Source organism: Dipodomys merriami, unplaced genomic scaffold (genome assembly GCF_024711535.1).
Source record: "Dipodomys merriami isolate MVZ:Mamm:240054 unplaced genomic scaffold, mDipMer1.0.p SCAF_81, whole genome shotgun sequence".
NCBI lineage: Eukaryota > Metazoa > Chordata > Mammalia > Rodentia > Heteromyidae > Dipodomys > Dipodomys merriami.
Window position 1 is genome coordinate 4383789 of NW_027206413.1, and position 19165 is coordinate 4402953.

A 19165-nucleotide genomic window follows, 5' to 3' on the forward strand; every position below is an offset into this window, starting at 1 on the left:
AAAGAAATGTGGTGCTTTTTTTGTTGTTGAAGAAAACGATTGAACTATGCTTATCAACAATATGGTGTTGTTCAAACCACTTTATTCAACTACTTAAAAATAATTTAAAAATGAAGACCAACAACAAAATATATAACAGAAATGCTCAGTTTATTCTTCATCATCTCCTAGAAAACAGAAAGCAGGGCTAACAGCAGACAGACAAGACAATGAACTTCTACAAAATGAACAAAAAGCAGGGATGGGGGGATAGGGGAGAGGACTAGAAACGATAAATGTGAGAAGGCAAATACTGTTTGTTGTATGGGAGAAAACAGAGAAGCCACATTTTGGGAGGTTGTATTGGAAGCGTGGGCGGTCTACAGCCAGACTCCTGTCCCAAAGATGTCCAGCCCAGAACAGAGCTAGCACATAGCTTTTAAAGACAAAAACCATGTGCTTGCAGTAGAGACCGAGCCTTAACAAAAGTGTTCTTCATGAAACAAAGCAAGCTGGATGAGGATGCGCATTTCTAATAAAAGTGTCACACACGGGCAGAGCAGACTTGTGCAGGGAAACAATCAGAACCTATGACATATTTGCTCCATCACCTCTAGAGATCTCAGAGCATACTCATCGTCTAGCAGCTTCTATCAAGATGCCAAGATGGCGTTACCCAGCTCCCGTGTCCTTATTTCAATACCCAGAAAACCCTTCCTAACACAAAAGAACAAACAGGGGGTGGTGGTGGAAATAGCCAAAAAGCCAAGCCTAAAATGCAACCCAACTCAAAAGGTGCATATAATGTAACTTCCCAGACACCCTGGAGAGGTGAACTCCACAGTACCCAGCCAATAAGGGACGGGGACTTTAGGGCTGAATGGCTTGCTTTCATTTCATTCAGTGTGCCAGCCCATCTCTCAGAGCCAACGCGAAAGTCTCACTTGTGTTGTACTTCTGGTCTCTGAGTCCATCCTTTGAGCTCAGTTGATTTTTATTTTTGTATGATGTTTAAAAATACATAAACTTGCTGTTCTTATTGAGGCGTCCTACGGCGGGGTTACCGTTTCATAGGTCAGACAGTGCGCACTTTTCTTTTGGACCATGCAACCCTTCCTTCACTTTCCGCGAGTTTCTCCCTCCAGTCCCTACTCACGCGTTGCCTCTGTACAGTGTGTTTTAAAGTCAGAAGCATTAGCTGGGCAGTCAGTGATGCACACTTCTAAGCATGCGTACCAGAGAGGCTGAGATCTAAGGACTGCGGTTTGAAGCCACCTCTGGCAGGAAAGTCTGTGAGACTTCTTAGCTCCAATTAACCACTAAAAAGTGGAAAGTGGCACTATGCTCAGATGGAGGGACTCAGAGACAGTGCCCAGGCTTTGAGTTGAAATCCTATGACCAGCACCAAAAAAAAAACAACAGAAAAAGAAAAAGAAAAAAGTAAGGAACATTGGAGGTTTTGAAGGCGCCTCGGTGGGAGCGGCTGCCGGCGAGCAGCTGGAGATGTGGGCTGAGAGATGGAGGAGACTGTTGCTGAGTTTCTCAGGAGGACCATCTTGAAAATCCCCATGTATGAAATGATGACAATCCTAAAAGCCTGGGATTTTTTTCCTGAAGAACAACTTCAGACTGTAAACTTCCAGCAGAGAAAGGAACAGCTAGCTCTGGACTTGGTCCTGTTGTGTGAGAAGAAGTCTGCAAGTCTCAAGCCCTTTTAGACATCATTTATACTCAAGCTCGCCGGAACCACAAAGTTTGGGATGTTTTTCAGATGAGTGAAGAACCAGATGATGATGTTAACCTTTTCGATATGGAACAATTCAAAAGTTCATTTAAGGAAACTCTTCAGAGAGCATTAAGAAATGCACTGAAAATGGCTAGCAACCACCACCAGATAATGAAAATGGACCTGAGAAGCCGACACCTGGACTCACTCAAGGCCATTGTTTTTAAACAGTATAACCAGGTATTTGAAAATCACAACTCTACAAAACCTCTACAAGAAAGAAACCTTGGACAAAATAGAAATGTGGATCCCAGGCTCATTCACGAAAACACAGTAGAAAAGGAGAGAATCCAAAGAATAACTGAAGAAACTTTTGGAGACTATCCTCAACCACAACTCGAATTTGCACAATATAAGCTTGAAACGAAGTTCAAGAGTGACATAAACAGGAGCATCTTGGCTGAGCGGGAGGAGCCCCTCCGGTGTCTGGTCAAGTTCTCTAGCCCACATCTTTTAGAAGCACTGAAATCCTTAGCGCCAGCTGGTATAGCAGATGCACCACTTTCCCCTTTGCTCACTTGCATACCCAGCAAGAGAAAGAATTATTTTAAAAGTAGAGATAAATAAGAGCTTTGTGGTTGGGTGAGCTCAGTGCTCCTTGACCATGTTATATGCACGTTCCTGTTTATGGCTAGCTGGATGGCGAATCTGTAAATCTCCATGCTAGGGATTCATCCATGTTGAAAACTTAGAACTGTTCGTGTTGGGTGGATGCTTTCCTCCTCTCCGTGTGGCCCCTTTCCTGCTAACTCCAGCAGTTGTGTGCATGAGAGATGGACCAGAGGAAGATGCAGGAAGATGCATGGTTCCAGATTGACCCCACCCCTACCCCAGAGCACCAAGCACGGGGCACTAGATCTCTCCTCAGGCCTAAGAGGTCTGGTTCCAGTGGCTGATGTCTAGGGATTTGCAAGTAAGCTTTGGATCTTAGAAAGGAGAACCAAAAAAAAAAAAAAACTGCCCAACTCAAAATTTCTAGGAGAGTCATAAAATTGACCCATTCAGAGGGCAGAATTGGGTCCAGAAAGCTATTACAAGAGGTTACATATCTGAGAGTACCTATAATTGTGTTGTCATAAGTGTTGTTTTCCATAATCTATTTTATCACACGTGTAACAGATTTACCATCATATTGTACTGATTTGTGAATAAAGACAATGAGAAAATGGTAAAAAAAAAAAAAAAAAAAAAGTAAGGAACACTAGGGTTTGGGTTAAAATCTACATAGCATTACTGACATTTTGTAAAGCACCCCAAAATAACCAAATACCAAGAATCACATCTTCCAGAATTAATTGTATCTTCAATGTTTTATCAACATAGACTTACTTAAAATTTGTATCATCTCAAACATGCTGTGTTACAACTTTTACTTAATTAGCTGGGAACATTTTCTAAGTATTTAAGTATTTTATTTATGAGCATACATATACATTGTGCATATTATTTTCAAAGTATCCTTTTATAACTTAATTTATAATAAATGCAGAACCTTTGGAGGGCATTCCATAAATTTTCCCCACTTTATAAACTGCATTATCTAATTTATCACTATTATAAAATCCTTTCACACACATCCTTGCACATACAGCTTATTATTTACTTATATAATAAAGACATCAATCTGTCAAATGTGTTGCAAATATTTTCCCCTAGTTTGTTGTTTTCATTTTAGTTTTATTTATGTTGTTTCTTGACTTAAAGAAATTAAATCCATCAATCCTTTCCTTCAGGAATTATTTCTTTGCCTTCATGTTTTCAAAGACCCTCAGCACCCTAAGGTTGTTTAGTTTCACTTAAAAAAAAAAAAAAGAAAGAAAGAAAATGTATTTTCCTGGTGGGATTTATTTTGGCGTGTGGCATGATGTTTGGTGAACCAACTTTTATTTCTTTTGGAATAGCTATGGCTTGGTTACCCTTCAATAGGCCTTTCTTTTCTCTATTTTGTTATTCTGTTATTTTGTGATTTTGTTACACCTCACAGCATCTGAAGAGGGAAAGGCAGTGGCTGTACAGATGCTCCCTGAATGGGCACAGGGAAGCGTGTAGAAAATGCCACACTGCAAAACCAAGGGGAAGAAGCAGGACTTAACACTGTAGGGTTTCAATAGGTTAGGAAAATATCAAGAGGAATGCATCATTAAAGAAAAAAAAATCTTTGAAAAATATAACCTTAATTTCTAAGTGAGGCAGAATAGATATTGATGAGAAGATGAGAAAGTTACGTTATGTTTTAAACAAATATAAACAAGCCACACTCAGAAGTTAAACCCAGAAAGCAACTGAAAAAGCAAATGAAGAACTCTCCATTTAAAACGCTAAGTTATGAGACCTGGGAGACTGCACGTGGCTAAAACTGCCCTCTCCTTGGAAATCGTAAAAGCCAGGTAACTCTCTGTGAATGCTGAGAAAAAAAAGAGGCGCTCAGATGAGAAAAGGAAGCCCGGTGGCTCCTGTATCATCCAGGTAGGAGCAGAGACTCCATATTTTAGGATAACAAGCAGCACCCTTCTAGCCAACCAGAACCTTGTTTCGTGGGTGCAGGTTGTTGCCAGGTAACAAGAGCACATGTGAGGTTGCAGGTAACAGCTGCCATTGGGCTCTTCATCTCCCATTTCTTGCATGAGGAGCAGGAAATGTTTTTCCTCCTTCATCTCACCCTACTTTAACCCTTACTAAAATAAATCCGTGCTAAAACTTGCATAATGTGAGACTTTGATTGTGAGGCACCTTGAGATGTTTTTCAGGAGGGAATCTCAGGGACCTGTGATTTTTGCATACAAACCAGGAAGTTGAAGAACACCTCTACCATCCAGGGCCATCCATGGGTAGACAGGGCTTTGAAGAGTTTTGAGAGTTACTTTGAGTTTTGAAGAGCTTTGAAGAGTTACTTGAGCTAGCAGAGATCATGAATCGGGCAGCAGTGCTGACACCGCAGCAGCTGGACGGGTCACAGGGACAGTTTTACAGGCTGAATGTAGAAGCCAAGCAAAGCAATTACTTGATTGGTTAAATTTTGAGTGATAGTCTGGCTCTGGTGGTTCACACCTGTAATTCCAGCTACTGTGGAGGCTGAGATCTGAGGATCACCATTTAAAGCCAGCCCAGGCAGGAAAGTCCCTGAGACTCTTCCCTCCAATTAATCACTGGAAAACCAGAAGTGGAGCTGTGGCTCAGGGTGGTAGAGTGCCAGCCTTGAGCAAAAGAGCTCAGGGACAGCGCCTCAGCCCCAAGTTCAAGCCCCATGACCGACTGAAAATACATTTTTTTGAGTGATTGTCTTATTTGTAACTGTCATGGTAGCATAACAGGTACTTAAAAGCTGCTTTTGCTGAAAAGCACTGACTTGACGACCCCATTTAATTTAGAATAAACTAAAAGCAGGAGATTGGCTGGGCATCTGAGCTTCCATGGCCGATTCTCTCCTGCTGTCACTTTGCAACCACCTGAGAATCAGGACTGATGGATACATTTCCTGTGACAGCTACCCGCCCTCCCCTCACAACCCCTTCCCCCCCAGCACTGACTGTACCAAGGCCTTACCTGACCCATCCTCAGACAATGAGACAAAGGATCACCTGAGGCGGTGACCACACCATAACACGTCGAGGAGCTGGTGCCGGCTAAACAGAGCACCGCCATCACCCACTTCGTTGATGGTAGTTTTTGTTATTGTTTAATATGAAATATTTAAATTTATAAGTTAAAGTATTTTAGGTACAAGTGTTAGCATTATGACGATGATTATTAGTTGTTGTTATTGTTTTCTGAGACCAGGACTCAAGCCTGGTAGCTGACACTTGCTCATTGGCTGGAGCTCTATGACCCAACATTTTCCTTTTTTCCTTTCTACTTTTAAGAACTAAACGTGCTGTTGGATGCCATCCGATGACCCCGTCATTCTCCTTTCTATTCTCCTGAGTATCGGCAATATATGTTTTTATCTTTTCCTCCTCCTTCTTTTATGCTGGTACTGGGCTTTAAACTAAGGGCCTAGCACTGTTGCTAGGCTTTTCCATTCAAGGCTGATGCTCTACCACTTAAGTTGTGTCTCTACTCTTGGCTTTTTGCTGTCCAGGCTAACTTTGGACTATGATCTTCAGATCTCAGCCTCCTAAGTAGCTAGGAGTTCAGTGCCCAGCTCTGTGGATGCATTTTGATTACTTTTTGTGTGTGGTGTTAGATACAGGCCCAATCTCCTTTTCCAGGTAGATGTTTTCCCAGTATCATTTGTGGAAGATAAGTCTTTTCACATTGAATGGTCTTGGGCAAAACCGAACAAGTCTTGTTGAAGTTTTATGTCTGGGCTCTGTATTCACTTCTACTGGTCTCTGGCTTTATATCACACTATTTGGATTACTGTGGCTTCGTGGTTAAGTTTTGAACTCAGAGTATGAGAATTTCTTTCTTTCTTCAGGATACTTCTGCTATTCATAGTTTTCTATGGTTTGAATAATTTTTTCTCCTGAAAGCTTACAAAGAGCCGGCGTCCTGGCAGCCACAGAGGTGCAGTCTTGGGGAGGTTGTTAAGTGAATGATTATGATCAGAGTTAAAAAGAGCTGCTGTGCCTTTCTAGCCCTTCTGCCACATGAGGCCACAGCGATGCTCTCTCTGCGGCAGCAACAAGGCATCATCTTGGGAGCAGAGGGCTGGCTTCACTGGACAGGACACCAAATCTCCCAGTACCTGGAGTCTGACCTTGTTTTCTAGAACCATGATTAGGTTTGTAATCTAGCCTCAGGTGTTTTGTGATGGCAGCACAAAGGGACTAGAAGACTGAAATGTCACATGAATCTTAAAGGTACCCGCTCATGAGAAGTTGTTGCGTTTTGATGTGTATTGAACTAAAATCGTAGATTACTTTTGGTAGCATTGACAGCGTAACAATCTTCTTTCAGTCCATGATCACAGACCTCATAGTTCTCCACATATTGGTTTCTTCTTCAGTTTCTTTTAGTTTTCATTTAGAGGTCTTTCACCTCCTCGGTTAAATTTATTCTTAAGTATTGTTTTTCATGCACTTTGGAAATGGAATTATTTCTTCAATTTCTTTTTTCAGATTGTCTGTTATTAGTGTACAGAAACAACAGATTTTTACCTGTTGATTTTGTATTCTGCAACTTTGTTGAATTTCCTGCTTAACAGGAATTTGGGTGTGGATGGGAAACATTGGCATTTTCTGTATATAAGATGTAGTCTGCGAACAGATAGTTTAATTCATCCTTTCTGACTTAGAGGTGTTTCATTTTTCTTGGCTATTTGTTCTGTCAGTGCTGTGAACAAAAATGCTAAATGCAGGAATTCTTGTCTTACTCCTTAGAGGAAAAGCTTTAGTCTTTATTGTTTTTTGTCACTACGCATTTCCATGTTTAGACTTTTTGTTGTTGTTGTTGCCATTACCAGAGTTTGAAATATTTGCTTGGATAGCCCTCTACAACTTGAGCCATGCCTCCAGCCTGGCCTTTTGCTGGTTAATTGGGAATGAAGTCTCTTGGACTTTTCTGTTCAGGCTAAGAACCTTAATCCTTCAAGTCTCAGCCTCCTGAGTAGCAAGAATTACAGGTGTGAGCTACTAGTGACCATAGCATTTATGACCTTTTTATGTTGACCTCAATTCCTAGTTTGTTGAGCCATTTTTTTTAAATCATAAAAAAGGTGTGCAAGTGCTTTTTATTCTGTATCAATTGAGATCATTTTGCAGGGTTTGTTTACTCCTTCAGATAATGTATGATTGATTTTGCTTGATTTTTGGTTTGTATGTCGAATCATCTTTGGATTTCAGGAATAAATCCCACTTGGTCTTGGGTAATTCTTTCAGTGTATTGTTGAATTCTATTCCTTGGTATTATACCTAGGACATGTGCATCAGTATTCATCATTTATAATTTTCTGACAGTGGCTTTTCCTGACTTTCGGATGAGCTTAGAGCTGTCTCATAAAATGCATTTGAAAGTCTTCCATGTTCAATTATTGAGTTTCAAGAGAATTAGAGTTCATCTTAAAAAAATACATTGATTCACAAATGAAGCCATCTGGTGCTGGGTTTTCTTTGGAAGAATGTTTTCCATTACTGGTTGAGACTCTACTAGTAGTAGATCTTTTCAGATTTTCTATTCATGACTCAGTCTTGGTAAGTTGTGTGTTTTTAGGACTTTATCCATTTCATCCAAAGTTAACCAACATTTTGACATAAAATGGTTTGCAATATTGTTGTAATTTTCTTTATATCTATAAAAGCACTATTAATATTCTCACTTTCATTTTTGATTTTAGTTAGGTCAGCTCTCTTAGATAATCTAGGTAAAGATTTGACCATTTTGTCAGTCTTTTCAAAGAACAAACTTGTTTCACATATTTTTTCTTTCTTATTTTTATTTTGTTCATGCTTTAGCTTTAATTATGTAGCTCTTCCCTTCTGCTAGATTTGGTTCTTTTTTTCTGGTTCCTTATTTTCTAGGAAATTAGGGAGCTAGGAACACGCTTTTGTCTTATTTTTGAAGTAGTGCTAGGAGTTAAACCCAGGCTTGTGCATAGTAGGAAATCACTATCACTGAGCCATATCCCCTCCTTTCCTACCTCCTCCCCAGCTTGTGTCTTTCGATTAGGAATTTAATTCACTATATTTAAAGTAATTACTTTAAATACATATATATATTACTTTAAATATATATAAATATAAATATAATTAGTTCTCCCTTTTTGCTTTTTTTGTTGAATTCTGTAGTGATGTTTTGATTACCCTCTTCATTCTATTATATTCATTTTTTTATTTTTTTACTCTCACTTTGGAGATTAACTTCAATTATTTATAAAAACCCTTTATTTGCCAGTGGCTCACACCTGTAACCCTAGCTACCCAGGAGGCTGAGCTCTGAAGATCATGGTTTGAAGCCAGCCCAGGAAAACAAACCCCAGACTCTTATCTCCAATTAACCACTAAAAACCAGCAGCTGTGGTTCAAGTGGTAGAGTATAATTCTTGAACAAAAAAGGAATAGCACCTCAGCCCTGAGTTCACAGCCCCAGGACTAGCACAAAAAAACAAAAACAAAAGAATTCTTTCTTGCCCTTTCCCACTTTTGCCACGATTCACAAACTGTATCTTTATATATTATGCCCATTAATAGAGCTTTTTGATTTTCAGGGTTTTATTCCTATAAAAGAACAAAAAAGTAGACTAATAGGCAAAATCACATTATTGGCTTTTATATTTATCCATGTATTCACTTTCAGAAAATAAATTTATACTTTTATGACTTTAAGTTACTAATATAGTTCATTCCAACTTGAGGTCTCTAACATTCTTGTAGGACAGGACTAGAAGTAATGATTCCCCTCAGCTTGTTTATCTCAGAAAGGCTTCATTTCTCATTCAGTTTTGAGGTTGGATTGCCATGTACAGAATTATGGATTGACAGTCTTTTTCTTCCAGCACTGTGAATGTATGCTCCTACTGTCCTCTAGCCCTTGCTTTGTCAATGGAGAAATCTGCTGAAAATGTTATTGATGATCCCCTAACAGGTCACTTTTGTTGCTATCAAGCTTCTCTTTGTCTTGGACTTTGGGGCCTCACATTTGTTAGGCGGGCAGGCATTCTACCATTTGAGTCATATTCCCCTCTTTCCAGCATTTTTTGTTTTTGTTTTTTCTTGACAGGGTCTCGTGTTTCTGCAAGCCTCAGAGCAGTCAGTCTTCCTAAGGGTGGCTCACACCGCTGGGGTCACAGCTGCACCCCACCATGCCTGGCTTCTGTAGTGAGCTTTTTAAATTTTTTGCCACAGTGTCTTAATCCACAATCCAAATTTAATCCTAAGTAGTTGGATTCCACGCATGTTTTCTTTTGGCAGTGATTATCAGAATCCTTGCAATCCATTTAGCTTCTTGAATTTGTAGATCCAGTTATGTCCTCCTATTTTCAGTTTTTGGTCATTGTCTCCATTTCTTCCCTCCATGGGACTTCCATAATGTGTACATTGGTCTCCTTGGTCCGGTCAGTTACTTGTTTATGTTGCTTCTATTTTTTTCCTTAGATTCGATCATTTCAGGTGATTTATTTTCAAGTTATGGATTGTTTTTTCTTTAACTTGTTTGTGCTGATCAACTCTGCTGGGGACTATTTCAATTCAGTTCACCGGAATTTTTGTTTGGGTCTTTTTAATATAAACAATATAGGAATTTCATTGTATTATCTTTGTTTCTTTAGTTTTTTTTTTTTTTTTTTTTTTTTTTACTGTGTTCTCACTTAGCTTTTCACACATACTGAAAGCAGTTGTTAAAAACAATCTTGTGCGAAGCCTGTGCTTTTTGATGTTGTAAATTAGTTTTTTGTTTGTTTTGTTTCCTTTTTCATTTGGTCAGGTCTTCCTGTTTCTTTCCGGGCCTTATAATCTTTTATTGAAAATCTGGCATTTAATGAGAGATCTATATGTTTCAATTTTGCAGACTTGCTCAATTATAAGGGAAAACCTTTGCCAATTAGCCTGGTATAAAGGCTTAAGGTTTTTCCCTACTCTTACTGGACTTGTGTCTTACTTGGTTCTTCTTTCACAGATTTAAGGTTATCTCAATCTCTGTCTACTCTTTTTCTATTGTCTACCCCTAAGCTAGCCACGCTCTTAAAACACATATCTGTTCTAAGTCCCTGGGGGATAGGGGGAAGATAGTGGTGGCTGTCAGAAATCTTGAATTTCTCTGAAAAAAAATTTTTTTTTAAAATAAAGAAGGGAAAGCTGGGTGCTGGTGGCTCACGCCTGCAATCCTAGCTACTCAGGAGGCTGAGATCTAAAGATCAAGATTCAAAGCTAGGCCAGGAAGGAAAAGTTCATGAGACTCTTATCTCCAATTAACCATGGAAAACTAGAAGTGAACTTGTGGCCCAAAGTGGTAAAAGTTAGCTAGCCTTGTGCAAAAGAGCTCAGGGATAGTCCCAGGCCCTGAGTTCAAACCCCATGACCAAAAAAAAAAAAAAAAGAAAGAAGGAAGGAAGGAAGGCAGGAAGGAAGGAAGGAGGGAGATTTGCTGGGTGCTGGTGGCTAATGCTCACAATCCTATGTACTCAAGAGGCTGAGATCTGAGTGTTGTAGTTCTGTAGTTGGAAGCCAGCTGTTATCTCTATTTAACTATCAAAATTCCAAAAGTGGAATAGTGGCTCAAGTGTTAAGAGTGCTAGCTGTGAGCAAAAAAACTCAGGTCACTCTCCAGGCCCTGAGCAAAAAGCCCAGCCAGAACCAGCACCATAAAAGAAGAGGAGAGGAGGAGAGGGAGAGGGGAGGGGGAGGGGAAGGGGAAGAGGAGAAGGGGAGAAGGAAGAGAGGAGAGGGAAAGAAAGGAAAAGGATTTTTTTTTTTAATCAAATGTTTTTTCTCAATTGGCCACTAATATTGTTTGTCTAAATCTGTCTGGGCCATTAGAACAAAACACCAGAAGCCTAATACCTTACAAATGATACTTCTTACACTGTTCTAAAGGCTAGAAAGACTATGTGACTTGAGTATACTAGTAAGAACACTAATTCCAATCCAGAAAGCTCCACCTTCATGGTGGTCTAATCATTTCCTAATATCAGTGGTGATTAATTTGGAGAACCCCAAACATTCAGATTATAGCACTGAGTACATTCCAAACAGCTATTGAAAGGTTAAAGTTTGAGGCAGTGACCACCACGTGTTGCTTGTTTCTATCTAGCAAAGCAACACGTGATGGTAATCAAAACACCTGGTTGATTGTGTGCCTATATAAGACCTGCAAATCCTTAGCTCGGGGCTCTCCTCCTATGCTCCGCTGTGTTGGAGTGTAGGACAAGGCCTGAGCTGCAGACCGTTTAAATAAAACAGCTGTAGAATCTGACTCCCGGTGGTCTTCTTGTCGGGGGTCCTGCGACCTTGGCATTACGCTATCACCATATTCTACCGAATACATTTGAGTGTATGGATTTGAAGACCTTAGAGTTTACCTTTACCCCTCTCCCTACAACCTTTGATAGACAACTTTGTTCTCCATGCCCATTTAGCTTTTTATTTAACAACTTTTGATTAGGTATAAAAACTGTACCTAATATAGGCAACTGCTGAATAACAGCCAATATACATTACTTATCTTATTGGTACAAAATAAAGAAAATATTGTTTTGATGATAGCCAACTTTCTAGGAACACTGACCAATAAGTAGATCTTTTTTTAAGTGTCTTTAGACTCTACCTCTGCATTTTTCCATATGAGCATCTAATCTGATGTAGCCTATGACCAAATTTTCTTCTCTGCTCACAGGTATGATAACAAATTTAGTATCTAATACTCTTACTGAATTTGAAAAAGGTCTCTTTTCGACATGAGTACATGCATAATTATAGATTTTAGTAATAATTCTGATTAAAAATTGTTTTGTCAATTGTGCAACTGGCAATGAGTGTGATTAAAGCATAAGAAGGAAAAATGTACACATGCTATTTCATTCTTTACTTTTCATTACATAGTAAGGGTTTAAAATGGTCTATTTTTTATCTTTAGGTAGAAGTATAAAAGGGTTTCAACTCAGTATGCCAATTTATGACTAGACTGCATCTTGGCTGGTATGTCATCCCTTTACCATTTCCCCCTTCCCTTATTTGCTTGGTGGTACTGGGGGTTGAACTCAAGGCCTCAATCTTAACTCAGCTTGAATGCTCAGTTGACACTCTTCATGAGCCATGCCTCCAGCTTGTACTCGTGTGTCTATGTGTTTGCTGGTACTGCAGTTTTAACTCAGGACTTCAAACTCTTGCTCAGTGTTCCCTCATGGTTTATGCTCTACCACTTGAGCCACACCTCCTATTCTGGCTTTTTGCTGGTTAACTGGAGATAAAAGTCTCTTGGATTTTGTCTGCTGGATTTGGGCCAGTTTTGAAACTATTCTTAAATCTTAGCCTCCTGAGTAGATACGATTACAGGAGTGAGCCACTAGCTCCTGGCTTGTTTGGTACTCTTGGTCACATGCAAGTGGTATAATCCTCATCACTTTCACCATTTTTTTTGGGGGGGGGGTACTGGTCTTGGAGCTTGAACTCAGGGTCTGGGCCCTGTCCCTAGGTTTTTTGCTCTACAACTTGAGCTAAAGCTCCACTTCTGACATTTGGTGGTTAATTAGAGATAGGAATCACATGGACTTCCCTGCCTGCGCTGGTATCTCAGATTTCAGGCTCCTGAGGAGGTGAGATACAGGTGTGAATTACTGATGCTTACTTTCACAATTTAATAGTAAAAGTAATGTAAATTTCTAAGGCACATAAAACAATGTAAACTTTATAATTTTATAAACAAATCACTACAATGTATGTAGTCACATATATTATATATACACATACATTATGTGGATATCTTTTTGAATGAATAAATTCCTACTTGGCCTAGTAAAACAAGTTCATTATTCTTTTTTTGCGGGGGCAGGGGGTGGCAACACTGGTTTTGAACTTTTGTGCTTGCTAGGCAGGTACTCTACACCTGAGCCATGTCATCAGAAATTTGTTTTACATTCCACCTGAGTAGCTAGAATTACAGATAGGTACCACCATATGCAGCTTGTCTGCTTAGATGTAGTCTTGATAACTGTTTGCCTGGAGTGGCCTTGACTGACAAACTCCTTCACCTGACTGGGAATTACAGGACTGGCCTCCAGGAGGTGGCATTTCCTTCCTGGAAGGTGACAATCAGGTGGGCAATGCTATCAGGATGACCTAAGCTTCATACTGTATGTTAATGCTTCATCTTCTCTATTGAGACCTGACACATTTCCTTCAGCGCACTTATATTTTATGTACAATCTGAACTCTAGAAACATGTTAGTAATCTTGCTTGAGATTCATAATTGCTCTCAAGAAAACAGATTACAAAAAGTCTTACAAATGGAACTAGTGTGTTTTAATAATGCTTTTGGTCCTACCCCATCTTTTCATTATATTTGCTGAAGAAATGAATGATATATTGCAGCTTACCAGGCATAGACTCTCTCACACAGTTGTGTAAATATTAACTTACTCATGCAATAATGTCAAAGTACAACAGTCAGTCTTACTCTGTCTCAGCCAACGTTTAATTTAAACTACTAGGGAAGGGTCATTATTCACTCAATGTATCCACATGCTATTAAGTAGCTACTATTTTAATTGAGAAAAAGGCTTCATTATCCATAAGTAATTTGAAAAAGGAAAAAAAATGTTTATCTACATATTTGTGGGTGAAGTGTTTTCAAGAGAAATTACAAATGGGTCCTATTTTAGGTCTCTTCTATTCTGAATGACAGGCTTAACATTCTTCAAACCTTAAGAATATAATGACTACATCTTTTTTAAAAGCCCCTAGGGATCACTGTACATTAATGAATCAGTCAGTAAGTTATTTATCTATAAATTAATCTTTCTAAACAGATCTCAACCCTATTCAAATTTGAACGTTAAACTTCTAAGTTTCCACTTCAACTTCATACCCAAAAGGCCTACATCTGTAAAAACATTTCTAAGAAAACAGAAAGACACCCCCTCCCAACCCACCCCCGCAAGAAACAGATAAAAGGAGACCAGTTACGTTCCCAGCAGCAGTGGAGTCTAATTTGATGCCAGACAGAGGTTGGGAACAAAATCAGTGAACAAATCTTTCTTCAGTTTCAGTGAAGAACAATTCTGTTTCTATTTTGCTAATTAGACCAAGATAGATGAGTTCTACCTTTGTCTCAGAAGTCATGGGACCCAAAGGCCCACTGGCTAGAAGAGACATGCCTGATGCTAGAACAGGTAGCAGAAAAACTGTACATTACGTCTAGGCTTCTTGGGTAACACAGTAACTGTCACAATCAAATCTCAAAGACATTTAAAATTTCAAATAATATTCAAAATCATTCAACCCTCCCACAGAAATAATTTAATCAGTTAATAACACCCTCAACAAACAACTGGACTACCTACCACCAACAAAAAAAGAACCAATTAGGGAAGTAGTTAAAAAAAAAAAAAAAAAGAACCAATTTAGGGAAGTAGTCATCTCCTGAAAAAACTCTCAAGTTTGTGTCCATAGTTGGACTACATTTAAAATCAACACCATTTTACACAAGGAACTTGAACAGTATGGATTTTGGTATCAACATCAGTTCTGGAGCCAATTCCCCAGGTACAGGGAGGGACCGCTGACTGTCCGAAAGGCACTACGCTAGAGAATGAGATAGATCTGGTTTCTGTCCCGCGTGGGACATACACATGTTCTGATTGATTAATATATTTCTGATAATCCCCAAAGCTTATAAAGACATGAAAAAGTATGTAACTCTGATACCAATGACATAAGCCTTGTATCAATAATCTATTTTTAGCATCAAGATTGCTCAGAAATGTTACAGAAGAATGTTACCTATTTTTCACGATATTTCAAGTCAATGATTTAGGAGATGTTAGCTAAAAGAACAGTTGAGCCTATTCTTATGATAAAAGTTATGCTCTTTATGTTGGCTTTCTAGATGTTTGTTATTCAACGGAAAGTATGTTACATACTTTACTTTAGAAAATGTCATAGAGGAAAATAGCTTTTTGACACCTTCAAATTTTAAATATCAAACCTGGGATTCCTTTATTATAGGCAAATTCGCAGTATATTCTAAAATGATTTAAAAAACCAGTAATTTTTAAAAATGGTAGATAAAGTACATCACTGAGAAAAAATCATTGTAGTCTAGGCAGACACAATAGTAATGTCCCTAACTACCAGAAGACCCTTCCTTCAGACTCCCATGAAGCAGAACAGGCCATTCAGAGTTGGGCAGAGATAAGCTCACTCTGTGCACTCGGATTAGGCTGGGAGATATATCTGGACCAGGCAGTATGTGAAGGAGAAAATCATCTCATCAGACTAGGCTGTCTCCTGTTCACTTTGAGCAGAGGTCACTGTATCCTTAAATCATACTCAAATGCCCACATTTACTTGAAGTAACCAGAACTTGATTCCAGATAGAAACTATTGGGATATCCTCGTAAAGAAACTCTTAAAAATGTATGTGGAGGTACTGTTAGGTAGACCCAGCAGACATAACACCTCTTTCCTGCAGTACATGCTAGCCTTCGATGTGGAAACCGCACTTCATGAAAGTTGAAGGGTACATTTTATTTCGTCTTAAAACAGGTGATAGACGGTCTCCTGTTACATGTAGTAATTAGGGAGCTTATTCGCATACTCACCCAGTGTGGTCAGACTTGTTAATGTGTTGGGCTCATATAACAACTTGGCAAAGCAATCAGCGTAAATGCATAAAATGCCACTTACTATCGGAGGGGCTGTTGCTGGTGGACTATAAAAGATTGCTAAAATTTCAGACTCAGTTCATTTTAAGAAACCTTTATATCTGTCAGCACTGAGATAAACAAAAATACAGTGACTTGAAAAGGAAGAGCCAAATATTTTATCCAGTTTGTTTGGAAAGAAAAACATACTAAAGAACTCAACTATGCATACATACAATTATGATTTTATTTTTTAAATTACAATAGCCAGAGATAGCTTTCCAGAAGGCAAAAATAAAACACACAAACATTCTAGAAAAGTCCTTTCTGTTTCTTTAAATCTAAGGCCCCCTCTAGTGTTTGGAACATTATAGGCATCACAGTCCAACAAAAAGAACACTTTTGTTTGATTCATGTAGCATAAAATCAACGAGAGAAAAATGTCGAACCATAATTCATATTTCAAATTCCTGCTATGATTAGCTGATTCATTATCCTCTCATTCAGTAACTTTATCTGTTATTGTCAGGTTTTTAGAAAATTAAACTTTGTTAATAAAGAAAAATATATTTATATATATAATAGGATAGGGCTTTCGTTTCCCAAATAAATATACTTTGTTGAAAGTAATAGAAAATTAATTTAGCATTACTAGATAATCTATTCTGCTTTTATTAAAGTTAATGGTAGATAGTAATACTTCCTAAAGTACAGATTTAAATGTATAATTGGAAATCCAAATTTTTCAAGACCCAACCTAATCTGAGAATTCACCAATAAGCTTTTTCAATTCTGTGTAAAGTGTGCAATGTGGCGCTGAGAACTAACAGTGGCTCTGAAGAACATGAGAGGGGCTGGAGCCCTGCAGTTCCACGCAGACACGGCGCTGTGGGGTCCAGGGACATAAGCTCATGTGCTTTTCAAAGACTGATTAATATTACAGGAAGAAAAACAAAAACAAAAACAAAAAAGCACCAGTTCTGCTTCTCTTTGTTTTTTTGCTAAAACCTTTGTGTCTGTTTCCATATTCTATGACAGAGGCTTAACAGCTAGGATATTTCTATTACCGGAAAAGGGAAAAAAAAATTCCAAAAGCAAATATTGCTGTCTTGAGCAGGAGACTGACAGGGCTTATTGAGTATACTGAAAATCTTACGATTCGAAAAGCTCTTGAGACAAGCCTAAACTATGTGAACTGCATTAAACAAATGATGACTTTGCCCCAGTCTGTCACATGGCTTCCCTGCTCTGACACTGCTGTTGTCAAGCTTGTCTTTTGCAAGTAATACACGTTCAAAGTAATACAAGGAAAAAGACAGGTCACATAAAATGGAGTTTTTAAAAAATAGCTACGTGACTAGCTGGCCTCAGTTTTTATGCTATCTACAATCAAATGGAACAAGACGCAGCATCTTTAAAGTGCAACATATTTTCTTTCGGCTCAACATAAAAAATTCTACAACTGGAAATGACTGAGGCCATTTCTCCTAGAACAAATTTAATGAAAAGCTGTTCTGAAAGCTAGCCATTTAAACTGAGAAACACTGTGAAGAGTTATTTTAAATGCGATTACAAATAAAACCAGCATGGGAGAGGTAGCATAAAGTAAATGAAAGCAAATAAATACTGTACAGTAATATATAAAATCCAGCTTATAAAAACTGAATGGAGCATTTAAAAATATCTATTTTCTCTATTTTTGACGATATTAAAACGAAATGAAAATTTAGACCTGGAGTCTCTGAAGAGACTTCCCAAATGTTACTAATTACTGGCACTGTTTTTAGTCAGAACCTCTCTGATCTGTCGGTCGAGTTCACTTATGATCCGGTCCTCATGATTGTACACACCCGTCCTCATCAGAGTGTCCCTTTCTTCTATTAGGCGAGTCAGGTAATCATCCAAACCTTCCTCTTCAGTGGAGCCCTGTGGACCTCCCATTCTTCTACTCGCAGTCTCGCTGGAAGCCTGGTTCTGCTTTTGTTCTTGCTGCCTTAACCTGAAAAGTCAACAAGTGCAGTGCTAGTAAGCAACCGATACTGTTACAGTCTGAACAGCACAATTAAAAAGACCCACTGGTAAAGTTTTAGTAGTATTTTCAGGAAAAAGCCCAAATCAATGTATCACGTGACTAGCCAGAGTCCAAATACTTATTGAAAACAGTTAAAAAAAACAGGCTTTCTGAGTTACAAAACACATGAAAAGAATTAGGTGTGGTGATGCATGTTTACAATCCCAGAACGTGGGAGGCTGAGGCAGGTGGACAGAGGCTAGTCTGAGCTATATAAAAAGACCCTAAACAAAAGTAGCATGAAAACTGTAGACATTTTAGAATTGATAAAGAAAATAAAATCCTTTCAATTTTTTCCAGAAAGCCAAAATGGGTAACATTTAATTTTTAATTTTTTAAATTAAAATGGACGTATGTACATTTTCTGGAAAGTTAAGTGATACACAATGCTGCACACGTCTACTTACACGTGCCTTGTAAGGAATGTTCTCCCACATCAAGTATCTTGTAAATAGTTTTATGGTTTCATCATTAGATGTACCAGCATTTCATTACCCTTTTACTTGTTAGGTTGTAATTAAATATTTCTTATTTGAATATAATTTTTTTCTTTAAATTCATTCAATAATTACTTATTCTCAAGAGTTTTGGGAGTAGTACAGCCAATCAAGAAAGGTCCACACAAGAAAAGGAGCTAGTATACAATTATTTACAGAAAGCAAAAATCTAAAAACAAACGCCTGCTTCAAGAGGCATGCACACAAAGCAGGTGCTGTTTTGGGAGTTGAGTATTTTTAACAGAATATGTTAATTATAGTGCCTCGAAAATGGAAGGTAACAGTAATACTATACTAAGCAAGAGTAACACTATTTTCGGATGTGGAATGCATTCTAACTTAGAATGTACAAGTAATATCAATGCTAAAGTTATGAAGTAACTGGCTATAGAATGTATTAACTTGTGTCTTGGTAAGATAAAACAATTGGCCTAAGGCCCTGCTTTGAGATGGTCTTCAGAACAGCAAAGCAATGAGAAGCAAGTCCTTTGTGAATGTTCACAAAGTCTATGACAGAAGCAGGAAGACTTGGTTCACAGTGCATGGCAACTGCAGTTACTATGCAGGCACGCAGGCAGTTGCCACACAAACTGCATGT

At 38.5% G+C, this 19165-nt stretch overlaps 1 protein-coding gene and 1 pseudogene across 2 annotated transcripts in view; one reads left to right on the top strand and one right to left on the bottom strand.

Moving 5' to 3' along the window:
- Positions 1 to 1464: 1464 nt before the first annotated feature.
- On the top strand, positions 1465 to 2332 carry LOC138819721 (centromere protein N pseudogene; annotated as a pseudogene).
- A 13892-nt stretch (positions 2333 to 16224) lies between these two features.
- Positions 16225 to 19165, bottom strand: part of LOC138819724 (centrosomal protein of 120 kDa) — a 60266-nt gene continuing 57325 nt past the window's right edge. For both annotated transcript variants that reach the window (XM_070011269.1, XM_070011270.1), the window contains one exon: positions 16225 to 17998. In XM_070011269.1, the coding sequence (XP_069867370.1) occupies positions 17764 to 17998 (235 nt within the window). In that variant the 3' untranslated portion in view covers positions 16225 to 17763. The remainder of the gene's footprint in view (positions 17999 to 19165) is intronic.